Genomic DNA, 15977 nt, shown 5'->3' with positions numbered 1-15977 from the left:
ATGATTTTTAACTGAGATAGCAATGGTAAGATGCTGTATAATAAAATCACTATATGAAAAAGGAGTAGAAACTACATAAATTGTAATTTTGACAAACTCAATTACTGTAGATAACATGAACAAACACATGCAACTAAAATGAAGTTCATCATACAATCACGGGAATAGTTCCCCACCAGCACCGACCCGGGCAGGGATCTTTTCCCTGTTGATGAAATTTTTCGAGATCTGTGCGTGGCTCAGGCGGGCATGCAGCCTTGCCTCCACTTCGTGCCTCGCTCATATGGAGTAGACGAGCTACCTCACTCACCAGGCAAATTTCCTCTCCCACCCGATCCCACATGTCGGGTTATCATCTTACATCTACCTCGTCTCTTTCGGTCTTTCCACCGGCAGCTACTTCTATGTTCTCCTTGCGCTCCCCTTCCGTTCATCTCTTGATCACTTGATCTCGATTGCCCTTTCCTCTCCTCGTATCTCGTGCTTCCCGGGCTCTCTCACTACAACCATGGATCTCCAATTTGCAAACTCATCATCGTCTTCAGCCACTCAAATGAATGATCTAAAGATTATCCTTGCAATTGTCGCCGACTTCCTGTTGCATCACACCAAGTTGTGGGCAAATATTAATAGAGCTAGTTTTTCTTTGTTGTTTTGGTGATCCTGCGTGGAACCACATTTTAGGGATCGATTGGAATACCGACTGCAATCACAAAGGCCAAAGAAAAGACTATGAATCCAAAAGGAAGCCATAAAAAACAAAAAAAATGTTATAATTCAAATTTAAATAGAATTTTTAACTTTAATTATAATATATATAAAACTAATAGAGCTGGTGTGTCAGTGTGTGACGGGGAATTAGTGAGTAGGAGAGATGAGTAAACATGAGGAGTGAAAGGAGCCACGAGCGTGGGAGACAAACCTAGAGACAAAGAGTCATCAGTCATTACAGGCTATAGCTACACCTTTTCCTAAACTTCTCAACAATCTAAGCAAAGCAAAAAATCGAAAGCACATCCAACATCCAGAAATTTGATAGATTTTAGATAAAATATTTGTCATCAGATAAATAGCAAAACTCTAAATTTATTATTTCGAGCGAGGTTTGAGGTTTACTGTCTAGATAAAGGGAGATTGAATGCTTGAGCCCATATGTGGAAGCCTCCTATATCCTTCCTATTTTGCGTTTGTGTGTGCTATGAACTTTGGCCCAGAGGGACGATCTGCTGGCTGAACGCCGGTTTCTTCGGAACAAGATATGATACACCACAGCAACAATATCCTCATGGTCATAAGTTTTCACTCTCTTGATTGACAACATTTTCTTGTTATTAGGCCCACTAAGAGTTACTTACATCCACATAAGAATCGGTAATTGAAACTACATTAGAGATGCATAAAATCATATGCACCTACCTTTTGATCATCCATTATGTTTTGACAAAACACCATAAATTATATATGTCACACACATTGAAATTATGTTGTGGCATACTTTTATTGATCAATAGATTGACCTCATATTCACTCACCCAAATTTGCCCCGGCGCAATTCTAATTGCAAATAATAACTAACGCGAGATCAAGATAACATTGATTTGTACTTTTTATTGTCTTGCTTAGTTAGTTTATTTGGATTTTCAAAATTTTGCATGAATACTTTCAAATTATCTTAAACTTACTTTTGCATGTGTAAAGATTGTAGTATAACATTCTTAAACTACCATTTTTCAAGAAATAGTAGTTCCTAAATATTTTCAAAACCTTGTACTCTCATTTTCTCCGTAGTATTCATGATCTAATACAATGAAAAAGAAATAAAAGAAATACACAACCTGTAAAGGCCCTTGGTCTTAGAAAATTGAGAATTGAGCAACCTTACATCCAATCGCATTTATTCTATGTTATCTCACATTATAATCTATATAAAGCTACTTTAAAAGCAGTTCAATGACAATGGTACTCAGACTCATACACCATCTATATCTACGTAACCCATCTTTTCTGCAACTGGTTCCCGCCCGGTTGCTTCCGAGGGGCTCTGAAACTAGGAGCAGGCCGCATTGAACTTCCAACCTGCATCACCTTTGCATCCGTTGATTTCCTTTTACTTCGAACATTCACACCAGTAGCAAGCTCGAAGTTCGGTGCATCATTCCTCCTTGGTCTGCTTTTTTTCTCATTGACCGCTGGTTTGGGGGCTTCAACAACAAAGAAGTTCTTCTCGCTCACTGCTTCCTCCCTAGAAAACAGAAGTGAATTGGCTCTAGTTACTCTTAGAGCGAGATCGACGGTCAAGCTTGCTTTAGATAATTGGATTATATTAGTAATAGTTTATAAACTTTCTCTCCCTCCTTTTCTCTTGAGCCTGTGAGCTCTGTAATTCTTTGTACATATCCTATTTTTATATATATGTGAAAAAAGTAGGTAGGAAACTCCCCTGCCGATTCACTCAAAAAAGATATACTTGATCTAATAGGGTCATGTTGATTTGATAAGGAGGATCTCAATTCTCATATAGTATAGATGTAGATGTCACGTACACACACAAACACTGATGTTGTTCTTTTCAACACATTGGACAGACTATCGCGACATTTTAAGATTGACGACATTACCACAAACACTTTGCTATCTACAAGACACATAGTCTAGAACTAAACGAATGACTAAAAAAATATAAGGTCCAAGACTCAAATTTGGATGCATGAGCAAGTTGTACAACAAGTCTCAACAAACAAAAGACATATAGTCTTGATAACCTAGAGTAACATAAGTACTCCTATTAGAGTAGAACTAATTAAGAAACAAAGCTAATTACATAGATTGTGTTGAAAATAGGGTGGACCTAATACCCACTAATGTGAGGACCTACACTTTACGGAATCTTTCTTAATTGCAACAACACAACTGTTACACATGGCATATACTTTTAGTGGCTATGATAGCATACTCTTTTTCACACTCTCACCTATCACCTGGCTCCAACTCTTTTACCTTACTCTCACTCTACCATGCCTCTTTCTGGTATATCAGGGAAAGGAGTCATGGCCCTCTATTCATAGTGCTAGATAGGAAGACACAACCCTTGGTTCCACACTCTTCCATGGTTCTACATTCTTCTAAAAAGAAAAGTATATTGTACTCGATAAAACAATGCACTGTGTTTTGCACTTCTAATTTTTCCTGGTATGGCGTCGTACTTATTTGGTATTTGCTATTGCTAAAAGAATACTCCTAGGACATCTCTCCCTTCTAAAACCTCATTTTACTTATTCTCGGCAGCTAAGATCCTCAATGCTAATTTGTAACCAACATCCTAGGAAGACCTACATTCTTCAATTACATTTTGTAATTAGTACAAGGTGACCAGCACCAACTCATTACAAGTATCAAATTTACATAAATACATGCTTACAGCTACAACTGCCCATACCAATAGTATTTCCTCCAACTCAAATTACTATTTGTTTTAGCCTTTTTGGTATGCACCTAGATATGTACTATGTCTACATACATATCAAAACTAATGTATCTAGAAACAATCAAAACAATAGTAATTTGGGATGGAGGGAATACTAATTACATAACTAGACTGAATATAAGCGCATTGAAACAAGCCTTACTTTAGCCAGCGAGTGACTATATAGCTCGCTTAGTCTTATTCAGTTATTCCAAGTACCTGAGACCGAGAAGAAATCTATGCGTACACACAGGAGAGTCAGGAGACGACAAACATGACGGAGCCAGCAGCATCCTAATTAGCATCCTTAGCTTGCACAACGATCCCCTTCTTCCCATCTTCTTCTTCATCCTGTGCCGCCTCCGGCTTCGCGGCTTCCTCCTTGGCCTTCGCTAACGCCGTCACCAGCCTCGCGAGGCACTTTCCGGCATCGTCATCGACGCTCTTCCGCGTCAGGTGCTCGCCGACGTCGACGGGCACCATGTTCACCTCCTCGAGCAGCGCCCTGACGACGCCCAACAGCTCGTGGCCCTCGACGTCCTCGTCGAGGTGCATCTTCGCCAGGAATCTAAAGGACTCGAAGTCGCAGTAGGACATCTCGATCCTCTTGTCCATCCGCCCCGTCCGGATCAGCGCCGGGTCCAGCTTCTCGACGTGGTTGGTGGTGAAGACGATGAGCCGCTCCTCGCCGCACGCCGACCAGAGCCCGTCGATGAAGTTGAGCAGGCCGGACAGGGTGACCTTGCTCTTGGCGTCCTTCTTGTTCTGGCGGCGCGGGTCGGCGTCTTTGTCCTCGTCGTCGTCGTCCTTGTCCTCCTCCTCCTTGCTATTGCGCCTGCCGGTCACGGCGAGCGAGCAGTCGATGTCCTCGAACACCATGATGGACTTGCTCTTGGTCTCGATGAGTAGCTTCCGGAGCTCGGTGTTGGTCTTCACGGACGTGAGCTCGAAGTCGTAGACGTCGTAGTCGAGGTAGTTGGCCATGGCCGCGACCATGGTTGACTTGCCGGTGCCCGGCGGGCCGTAGAGGAGGTACCCTCGCTTCCACGGCTTGCCGACGCGGTTGTGGTACTCCTTGCCGTTCCTGAACATGTCGAGGTCGTCGATGATCTCCTTCTTCTTCGCCGGGTCCATGGCCAGCTTGTCGAACGTCTTGGGGTGGTCGAACGGGACGTGGGTCCAGACTTCTTCGTACCAACTGCAGTGACACAGGTGAACTCACATGAGTACCTTCTTTGCAGTGTTAAAAAAAATTCTTATGCTAAATTGCTTACCCGTCGTCGAAGCCTTCGCGGTGGATGTTGGTGTAGAGCCGGCGCTCGCGGTTCTGGACCATGATGTCGCGGCCCCGGCTGCGGACGTGCGGGATGTATTCGTTGAGCACGAGGTCGCGGTGGCTCTCGTGGAACTCGAGCCGGTAGAAGCGGCGCTCGGAGCGGGACGCGCGGCTCCAGTTGGGCACGGCGTCGCGCGGCGGCGGGACGGAGTCGGCGGACCACCAGACCGTGGCGCCGCGGAAGGCGTCGGCCACCTCCTCGCCCTTGGCCATGCTGAGCACGAGCTTCTTGTCCCCGCCGCCGCCGGACTCGGCTCGGAGGTGGCGCACGTCGCGGGTGCTGGCGGTGGTGAGGAAGGACCGGACCTCCTTGAAGGCGTCGCTGCTCTTGATGCGCCCGCCCTCGTACTCCTCGAAGGTGACGGAGAGGTAGGGGTCGACGATGGCCGCGAGCCGCCGCGCGCGGCGGTTGAAGTTGCGCGCGAAGAACTGCTGCAGGCGGATGTGCTCCAGGTTCCGCCACACCATGGTCCAGCACACCGCCACCAAGCTGATCACCACCGAGACCTGCCCGAACCACGAGTACGCGGCGAGGGCGTCCATCATCTCTGACTCTGATCGATCTCTCCCAGTGAAATGGTCGTTGGCACTTGCTCGTGTGTTCCTACACTTGCTACTGCGTCTTTGCGGCCGGCACGGTAGCCCGGGCCTTATATAGTGGAGGGTAACACGCGTGCACACATGTTCGTGACGTAGTAGGTACTAGCTCTTAGGCACAGTTGGAACTTGGAAGGAAGGAAGAACTGCCAGAGTTGCCGTCCATCGCTTGGCAACGAGAGTCGGTCATTTTCAGTATCATCTTTTCACACGCGTCAAGAAGACTACGGGGAAAAGGGGCGCGAAAATTCTACTAGCATTGGGTAAAATAGTCCATCAACTCGTGCTCCTTTAAGAGCTATTATATTTGAAAATTATTTAGAATTAGACTCCTAGCTAATAATCAAAATTATTTACCTACTACTCCATCATTTTTTAAAATTTCAACATAATACTCATATATTTTGACCGAAACATAATGCTCATATATTGTACAATTGTGATTGATTTTTAATTAGTACTTACTCTATACACTTTTACATCCACATTCACACTTTTTTCATTTTGTATCATCCATTCATACATTGTGTTTAGCATAAAGTTCATCTTCCTCACATACTTATATAAATAGCCTATATGGTGACACTCATCATTCATATATACCTTAACTCATTATTTCTATACTATCAAAGACATATATAAGTAATTTAGAATCACGTATTAGTTTACTTTTGGATATTTCCAGATGAGGAACATGAAGATAATTAGATTAAGATTTAAGTGTTTACTTTAAGTTATTTTTAATAACGGAATACGTGGTAACTTAGATACAAATTTAGAATGGTATTTTAAGTTATATTTTATAATGATATGTATGGATAAATTGGATGAGGATTGTGAGGTTACTTTAGATTATTTTTTATAATGGCAGATCTCGGGAAATTAGACATAGGTTTAGGGGTTTATTTTAGAATATTTTCATAATGACAGTTGTGGATAAATTATTAGAAACTATAATAAACCAATGCTATGATTATTAGAGTTTACATGATTGATGTTTGATGTTTCTGATTTTTGTGAGAATTTTAGGATTTTCTTTTTTTCTAGTGTGTCTCGTGAGAACTAATGCTGAGTCTCCAATGGAAAAAAAATGAGACTACATTGCTACAAAGCTATTACCTTGAGCTATCTCCGATTGTGATAGATTTTAATTAGTACCACGGGTCCCCACCGATCAAGATACTGGTCGGCCCTAGCAAGTGGGCCTGCACGACCATGCCGTGGGGGCCAAGGCATGAAAACGCGTGGAGCACAAGCCAGGAGGTCGGGCGAACGAATTCTGCCCAGATATCACTGGAAACTTGTTGTAAACCGATTCAGATTGCATTCCATGTAACAACTGACTAGGATTAGATCCTATCTGATTGTAACCCTAGGTCGCGAGCCTATATAAGATGGCTAGGGACGCTCCCCCAAGGGTACATCAACTCTTCGCATCTCATACCAGCAATACAACCCACTAGAACACAGGACGTAGGGTATTACTCTCCGAAGGTCCGAACCTGTCTAAACCTTGCGCCCTTGTGTTACCATTCGAGCTCTTGGTCCTGCCATCTCCCCCATCTACAAATCTACCACCTGGGTAACCCCCTGGTGGACTGCCAGTCATTAAATCCAATAGTACTTACTCTCTAACGTTGTCATCCACATTTATAATATTTAACCTTTCACTTAACATCATATGTATGCGCTTGAATTTATTTAATGGATCCTAAGTTTTAGCTATAAATTTAACATAGAAATCTATGTTCTCATCACTTCTATATCTTTATAAATGTGACACACATCACACGTATATACCTTAATTATTATATCATATACCAATAGTGTAAAAAATAGACAATTTAGAATCACATGTTGGTATATATTGGGGTATATTTTTAATGAAGGTGGTTTGGGTTCAAATTAGAGTTACCTCATGTTATTTGAAATAATGGCATACGTGGGTAATATAGATGCAAATTTAAGGGATTATTTTTGGAGGTATTAGTGGTAGCCAATTTAGTTGCAAAATTAGGGGTTATTTTAAATTATTTTATATTATGGCATAAGTGGATAATTTAGATGAAGATTAGGGGGTTACTTTAGTTTATTTTATATAATGACAGATGTGGGTAATTTAGATATAGATTTAGAGGGTTACTTTATGCTATTTTTATAATGGCATAGGTGGGTAATTTTTTAGAAAACATAATAGATTCAATGATTATGATGATTTGAGTCTAATGATTGATGGCCAGATGTTTTTCTTTCTTTTTGTGAGAATTTCTAGTATTTCTCTCTTTTTTTAGAGTGTCCACCTAGGATCCTAAGTGGCTTCACCTGGAGGCTTTAAAAGGAGCTTCCAATCAAGAGGTTATTTTAAGTTATTTTTTAAGTATTACTGGTGGGCTTTAGTTGCAAATTTAGGGGGTTATTTGAAAAAAAAATTCTATAATGGCATAAGTGGGTAATTTAGATAAAGATTAGACTGTTACTTTAGTTTATTTTACATAATGACAGAGGTGGGTAATTTAGATATAGATTTAGGGGGTTACTTTATGCTATTTTCATAATGGCATAGGTGAGTAATTTTTTGGATAACATATAAATCTAATGGTTATGATGATTTGAGTCTATTAATTGATGACTAGATGTTTTGCTTTTTTTGAGAATTTCTAGTATTTCTCTCTTTTTCTAGAGCGTTCACCTACGATTCTAAGTGACTTTCACATGGAGGCTTCAAAAGGAATCTCGTAAGATAATGTAGAAGAAAATGTGACAAGCGTTGGAAATATAATCCCAGGAGAGAGTACAGAGAGTTTAACGATTCTGGTAAATTTACCTGCACTGCTAGTACTCGTGGCCGATTGTTATCTCACGAAATATCGAAATATCTCACGAGTACCTTTTTATCGTAATAAATGGCCGATTGTTATTGGTCTTAAGAATTAATTTCTTTTAAAATGATCAGGGTTTTTGTAAATGGCCCCTTGGCGCATGGCGTTTTGTTTTGAACCCACGGGTTTATCAGAGTCAGCTAAAAATCTGGACAACGCGTACATGAAAATCCTAGCAGCTTGGAGCTGCCACAGCAGGTGACCCGGAAGCTTCGTTAACTACATACAACTACCAAATCTTGTGAAGATTAGCGTGGTTGTAAATTGCCGCCACAAATCCGATTGCGAACTTGCACTTTGATTCCTCCCGATCGAGAAACTAAAGTATCTAAATTCACCTTGACTCAATAGTTTACTGAGTACGTCCCTGTTTCGGAGTAGCTGGTGTAGTCACTGTCTGTGACTCTGGGTTCACCATGTCCTTTGAGAGTCGCGAGAGTGTGCTTGTCGTCGCATGCAGTGCAGTAGTCTTTTGTTCCATTATTCTACTTATAATCCTGTGTGAAACTAATGTCAGTGACGTGAAGTCATCTACAGTAAAACACAAGACTATCGTGTCCATGCATCCACTTAACATGCTAGGGCTATTAGAGAAGAAGATCGTGGCGAAGATCCAGATCGAAGACGCTTGCATACCTCAGCTCGTAGCTCGCGCGTACATGCTTCTCGCGTCAGCGAGCAGATCATGAGGCCATGAGGGGTGACGGCATGTGCACGACGAGTGTTGACGAGACGTGGTTCTTCGTTCTGCTGCTGCTGGCTGTAGACTTGTGTCGCTGCTGCGATCCCAGTTAGCTTTCAATTGCTTGGTTCACAAGGTTACATATGAGATCCACCGCCTTTTGCTTTATTGTATTGATTTGTGATTTCGTCGATCGAAGTCGTCGTTGGCACAATTATATTGTTAGTTTTGGCAACCTTGGCCTCCAAGTTTCTAATAATCCATCACGTGCGTACGTGTTGGTGGAGAACAAAAGTTGGAGCCGCGTCGTCTCATGAATTCCCTTCTCTGTTTTTTTTTTCAATCTTTCGATGTCACTAGAAATAGATACTCCCTCCATTTCAAATTATAGGTTTTTTTAACTTTTATAGATTTATAAATTTTGTTATGAATCTAAACGTACATTATATCTAAATGCGTAGAAAAATTATGTAACTAAAAAAGCTAAAACGACCTACGCTAGCTATAGCATGCAGGAGGCTGCTGGCGTACGTAAGATCCTTCGGATAGATCAACGTCGTCCTGTCCTTGTCCTACATCCGGCGTATATGTGTGTGTGTGTGTGTCACGCCTGCTGGCGTACGTAATATTCTTCCGATAGATCAACGTCGTCTTGTCCTTGTCCTACGTCCGGCGTATATATATGTGTGTCACGCCTGCTGGCGTACATAAGATCCTTCCGATAGATCAATGCCGTCCGTCATCTTGTCCTTGTCCTACGTCCGGCGTGTATATATATGTGTGTGTGTCACGCCCTATTAGCTAGTGCATTGCTCACAAAAAGCAAGGAGCAGTTGCTATTGATGAAGAGCCGGGTCATCCTTGGCAAAAGATTAATTAACATCTAAATTTTACTCCATCCATCCTAAATTACTATTCATTTTATTCATTTTAGTTTTTAAGGTACGTAGCTTTTATATTACATTCAGATTCAGATACGTAGCAAAAGTTATGTATGCAGTAGAAAAGCTAAAACGAATAGTAATTTAGGAAGGACGAAGTAATTCTTTGTTCTTATTTATGAAAACATATAGATATACATATGGAGAAAACACATTTGGATCTTAATAATGTCCACTCTTTATTTATGAAAACCATATAGATATACCTACGGGGAAAACACATTTGGTCTTCATAACGTCCACTCTTGATATAGATTTACTCTTGGCCTCCTGATCTCACATGGGCCTTACTTGCCAGATCTCATGAGTTCACCGCCGAGTTCCCAGCAATTACAAACTCACGGCCCAATATTTGTGAGCTCGCGGTCCATTCAAGCAAGCGTTGGCGGCCTTGGGCCTGATTTCTCCGGAATTATAAGCCTGCCAACCAGCCAGATTAACGGATGTCAATGTCCTTAAAAAAAAGATTTATAAGGCACTGTTTCGCATGACTCTAACTCCAAACTCCAACTTGACTTGAGTGAACCCAACCAAACATCTCAACTTCATCAATTTTTGAAGCAGCCCAACTCCATGGAGTTGGTGGAGCTCTAGTTCATTTTCTTGGAGCACTTCTTTCCCAACTCCAAACCCATTCAAAATGAACCTAAACGTAGAGTTGAGGGTAATTACATGGGGGTGTTTGGTTAGGAGGATGACAACCAGCCCGGCTGTATCAACCGATGTCAATGAACATTTATAGATCCACAACTACTGTTAAGCAGCTTCTTCGGGCATTTAATTTTTTGCCACTAAGTGAGGAGTGCAATTAACCCCTCTCACATAGTGGCAAATCTGTTGCCACTCACCCTCACATAAAGGCAAAAGGTTAAACAGTTCAGCTTCTTCACTTTTTGTGAGTTTTAGTCTTAGATCTAGCACTGAGAAGTGAGAACGTGGGCAAGTCAAGGCCAACTTGACCCTGTATATCACTATATCCAGTAATCTCGCACGACGCATCTTGGCATCTCGCAATAAGGTCCACGTGTTCCTTGGGAAATCATCCTTTTTCCCCCCCATGGTTTCAAGTCATATGCGTGTTATTGGCTTACTGCCACATATTCAAAGTATGCACTTAAATGAGCTGGGGTTGTGATATGTGAAGAGCTTGCCATGCCTATGTAGCTTGTACTGTTGTACAAGATACAGAAGGTTGTCATTGTTAAGAAAAGAGATCGACGTGCTCGTACAAAAACAAATAAGCATGCACTGATAATTTTAGCCAAAAGAGACTTCACTCATCTCAGCTAGTTACTCGTGATCATGTCGCAGGATTCTGCTAGACACAGCACTGCGCGCGCCACCCATGATCGTCCACGAGACCACGAGGTAATGAGGTATAGTAAATCAGAGACTGGCCCGTTGCTTTTCCCAGAGACCAGCCAGGCCGTCTGGGATACGCGGACAGACAGACACACGATGACACGAATAATGAGAGGCAAGAACGAAGAACCCTAGAGTATAGGACCCCGGGCCGGCCAGCCGGCAACTTTGCATATGAATACAGTGGTGTCGGGGAGAACCGGCGGAGAAGTGATAATGAGAGGCAAGAATGAAGAACCCTAAAACGCAGGACCAGTGCCAGTACGTGATGGCAGAAAGCGTTGCTGCATGTGGCGTGTCTGGGTTTTTTCTTTCAATGCAACTCATTGTTGGCTAGCTTGCCCAGTTAACCTATCTTTCTGCATGCATGCACGCACGCACACGGTGACACACTGACACACTGTGTGGCGCATGTTGTTGTTTCTTTCTCCCTTTTCACGTGGCGAGCCACGAGAAAAGCTGCGTGCTTTCACCCCACTCTCTCACTCCTTGCATTGGTTTCAATAAGCAAAGCGGTAGGGATCGATCGATATAATGCAAAAGATCACGAGTGGCCATGCGCCGGTGTCCATGCACACGGAACATGCCCATATCTTACACACATCACATCACAAGGGTCACAGATCGAGCACAAGGGATCAAGGAGAGGTTGCAGGAATAATCGTCCGTTTCACGGGATGGCTACGACAAGTCCCGGTAGCGTGTGCATGCATGACTCGCCGGGATAGACCAGTTCAATTATTTCTGAATCCTTTCAAACTTCAGTTCTTACGTGGTCAGCAGCCCTCCGATTTTTCTAGAGGATCGGAGTGCGTTTGCGTGCTCTCAGCTCATCCAAATTAAGTAGCCAAATGGCGTTCATCCTGCACTGCAGATTTGAAGGAGCTACAAGCTGACTGAAAAAGACTGCCTGTGCATCATCTTCGTCAGCTGAACTAAGCACACCACCAAAGCAACTGACAGTTAATAAAAACACCCATGCGATTGAAAAATCGTGCAAGTAGCAAGCTAGTAGCTAGGTAGCTCGATTCCAATCCCTTGTAGGCCCATATATACCTATATCTCTCCATATCCACATTATTCCAACTGATTCCAGGTCTAAAGGTGGTGGGCATCAAATCACCTTTCTTTCTGTTCACCAACATTCACTGCCACCGACCCTACACATTCCAACATGCGTATACTATATGTATACGATCGGCCACTTACATCGGTGAGCAAAGGAGCGAGCCTGCTGTCGACCGACACGGTGGCAGGCCGGCAGGCAGGCATGGCGACTCGTGCGTCGTTTTCACTTTTCACAGCGTAGAAGGAAAAAAAAACTTAACAAAAGTAAAAAAATAAAAAGGAGATAAAAAGTTAGTGCGCGCCCATGACGATGAGATGGCTGAAGGCATCTCGGAGACTCGGATGAAGTAGGTAGAAGCAGCAAAATAGGTAGGCACATATCCATCCACATGCAATGCACCGATGATCGATCCATCGAGGGCGGTATGTGTTTCCATTGTCAAACGCAGATGACACATCATCGCTTGTTGTGCAGAATAATTGACCGCACCACTTATTACATACTGGGCGAGCATAGCAGAGGTAATGTTCTGCACTGTGAGGATGATCGTGCAACGGATTCCATTCCATCACGTGTGTCACCTCAAACAAGTGATCGGTGTGGTTCTGTCGACGCATGCTCCACGCATGCATGATGCATCCCGTGGCCGTCAATAACTGCTGCACCAACAATATTCATCTTGCAAGCTTCCTTGTCGAGTGATGATGCCATCAAAGTATATGATATCTTGTTTATGAACTGTGGTTAGTTGTTGACCTGCAGCATATCATATTAACCATGTTGACGAACAGTGTCCATCGACCTAATTTAAGATTAATACATTATCCACGCAAGGCCTGTATGTCGACGTGTGAAAATTTTGAAGGGATATCGGTGACCTAAACAAGGATATAGCACATACTAAAAACCAGTACCTAACTCTTGTCTTGCACATAGGCACACACGCGACGTCATGACACGAACCGGCCGGCCAGACGACGACTACATCACCGTCTCTACTTCTTGGCACGCCCAAAGTAAAATACCATGCTGGTGTCAGGGCTTTGCTTGCCAAATTGACATTTTCAAGTGCAAGCTCGCGTGTCCTTTATGCGTCGTACTTACACAGCTCGATGTAACGTTACTTCTTCTTTGAGCTATCGGCCATATTAACAACAGCCGTACGTGGCAATCGGTGATTGATTACTCTATCTCGCCGTTTTCTATACGGATGCGGTATCTGCGCTTCCTCTACAAGCAGAAAGATTGCGGTCTAAATTACGTACCACCATGCAAAGATACTAATAAGATGCTTATCCGATCCTCTGAAAATCTCTCTCTAAGCAGATACTGCTAAGATGCTTATTAGCAGTAATGCATGCTAGATATAACGCACTACAAAGTTCTCCAAAGATATGACCAAATCAAATCTACAGCGGGGGAACCGATACCAGTACATATATACTCCAAAATAAATATTAATTTGGGACGGAGGGAGTACATTAGTATCAACAGTAGCAGAAAAGCGATATCTACTGCATCATTGTAATTCTAAACTTTATTTGCGAATCATACAGTACAGACGCTCACATACACACGCGCACACTCATCCCTACGAATACACGCACGCAACCCTACCCCTATGAGCACCTTCAAAAACTAAGCCAGCAAATCCTCAAGATTGCGATACCAGTACATATATACTCCAAAATGAATATTAATATGGGATGGAGGGAGTACATTTGTATCGATAGTAGCAAGAAAGCGATATCTACTGCATCATTTTAATTCTAAACTTTTTTTTCGAATCACACGGTACAAACGCTCGCATACACACACGCACACTCGTCCCTACGAATACACGCACGCAACTAAGCCAGCAAATCCTTAAGATTGCGCCTCGCTATCAACGGGCACGTCGCCTACCACTTAAAGAATAGCGCCACTTAAATCCTAGAATAAATCTAGGAAAATATGAGCACCACCACTAAAAGAATAGCACCACTTAAATCCTAAAATAAATCCAGGAAAATATGAGCACCAGTACTGAGTCGAGGACTCGAACCCTAGTGGTCACGTTCCACCACAAGGAACCTTTCTAGCTGAGCTACGCTCAGTTCGCATTGTAATTCTAAACTTTAAAGTCCTAATGTTGTAAACATGAAAATATTTCAGAAAACATTAGGATAATCTCTTCATTTATGCTTATAGTTAGATAAATATTTGTTTTGACCATTCTTTTCACTATATATTAACTGTAAAAAAATGTTGAAATTTGTAATTTTACATGTATATTTTGTTGAAACTATTAATTGCAAAACATTTGTGTCAAAATTATTGATTCATGGGTATACACTACTCCAACTATTTAAAATGATATATAATAGATGTCCATCTTCTGGGACATATTTATTTATGTACAGCTTGTAAATTGTCAACTTTATAACAGTGGTTACGGTGACTGTAAAATATATTATTCTATAAAGTTTTTGTTAACCATTTTAAATTATGATTTAAAAAAAATTGAGAGTTGGTTTTCAAGATGAAACAGAAATATCAAATTGTTCTTTTTAAATTGTTATTTAGTGGTGAAATCCTGTACCCTCTATTCAACTATGCTTTACATATTTATTTACTTTCTTATTACATGGCCTGATCTGGCTATAATGTTCCACTACACGTGTGGTCCATAGTGTTGAAACTTGATCGATGACAGGAGAAAACAAGTAATTAAGTAGATAAAATATGCATGCGAGCCACGTGAGAAGTTTTGAGCTTTACGGAGCCGTAATAAGCGACAAATAATGACAGCCATACATGATGCTGCAAATCAGGGATGGATAACACATAAAGTATTCGATCAGTAACTGCAAAGCGGTGAAATCCTCTTTGGAAGTCCTTTTGGTTCACATGGTGGTCCGAACTCCCAAGGCCAGACTTTGTGTCCCAAAGTTTACCGGCAAGGGGTGAAGCTTCCTGGTAGGGGGCTGCAGGTACTAGTACTTGTGTCTCTCACATCGGAGCACTACTTGCACGTCAAAAAATGTTGTAGAATGGACTATACGGAGTGTCAGGTTACAGACTCCAGGTTTGTGAACTGCGAAGTGATCAATAATGTACGTAGGTATAGAAAATATTGTACCACAACGATGGCGGTATACGGTGTGATGCACGACTAGCCAGAGGTACAGATTTGCAAACGCCAAAAATTTGTTTGGTTTGGGTACCTTATTAAAGTGTCTAAGCTTGACAGGCTAAAATTTTGATGTTCTAGCAAATTTTGCCTATGATTACCAAACTTTAGCCTGGAAGGTCTTTCCATTGGCCATAGTAGCTGACACATTATTCCACATGTTATTAGTACTGATTAGCATGTCACTGCACATATTCTTAAATGGCAAACACGCGTTCTTAAGTGGATTGTTGTGCTTAAGTGGATTATTTGCACATATGCGACAAAAGTGCAACAGCATCACTAGGCCTGATGCTGAACTGGTAGTGGTAGTACACTGAATCTTTCAGGTTGGATGCATAGAGGGGAGGCAAACAAACATGCGTGCTAAAATGGATTTGCCTATATATTAGTCACCGGCGAAACATGTCTCTGGAGTCGTTGTGTAACATGGCAGAGCACCATTGATCTGACGGTGGTAGGACAGATTAACTTAG

The 15977-nt window shown here is 42.2% G+C and overlaps 1 protein-coding gene across 1 annotated transcript; it reads right to left on the bottom strand.

Annotated features, from left to right (window-relative positions):
- Positions 1-3366: 3366 nt before the first annotated feature.
- On the bottom strand, positions 3367-5419 carry LOC117836908 (AAA-ATPase At3g28580). The gene is made up of 2 exons (XM_034716434.2): positions 4738-5419; positions 3367-4661 (listed from the first exon to the last, which is right to left on the bottom strand). The coding sequence occupies exons 1-2, from the start codon at positions 5343-5345 to the stop codon at positions 3758-3760; spliced, it is 1512 nt and encodes a 503-aa protein (XP_034572325.1). The 5' UTR covers positions 5346-5419; the 3' UTR covers positions 3367-3757.
- Positions 5420-15977: the final 10558 nt, after the last annotated feature.

The sequence above is a fragment of the Setaria viridis genome, chromosome 9 (genome assembly GCF_005286985.2).
Source record: "Setaria viridis chromosome 9, Setaria_viridis_v4.0, whole genome shotgun sequence".
Classification (NCBI taxonomy): Eukaryota; Viridiplantae; Streptophyta; class Magnoliopsida; order Poales; family Poaceae; genus Setaria; species Setaria viridis.
The sequence above is the reverse complement of the archived record's forward strand: the minus strand, read 5'-3'. Positions and strand labels throughout refer to the sequence as shown.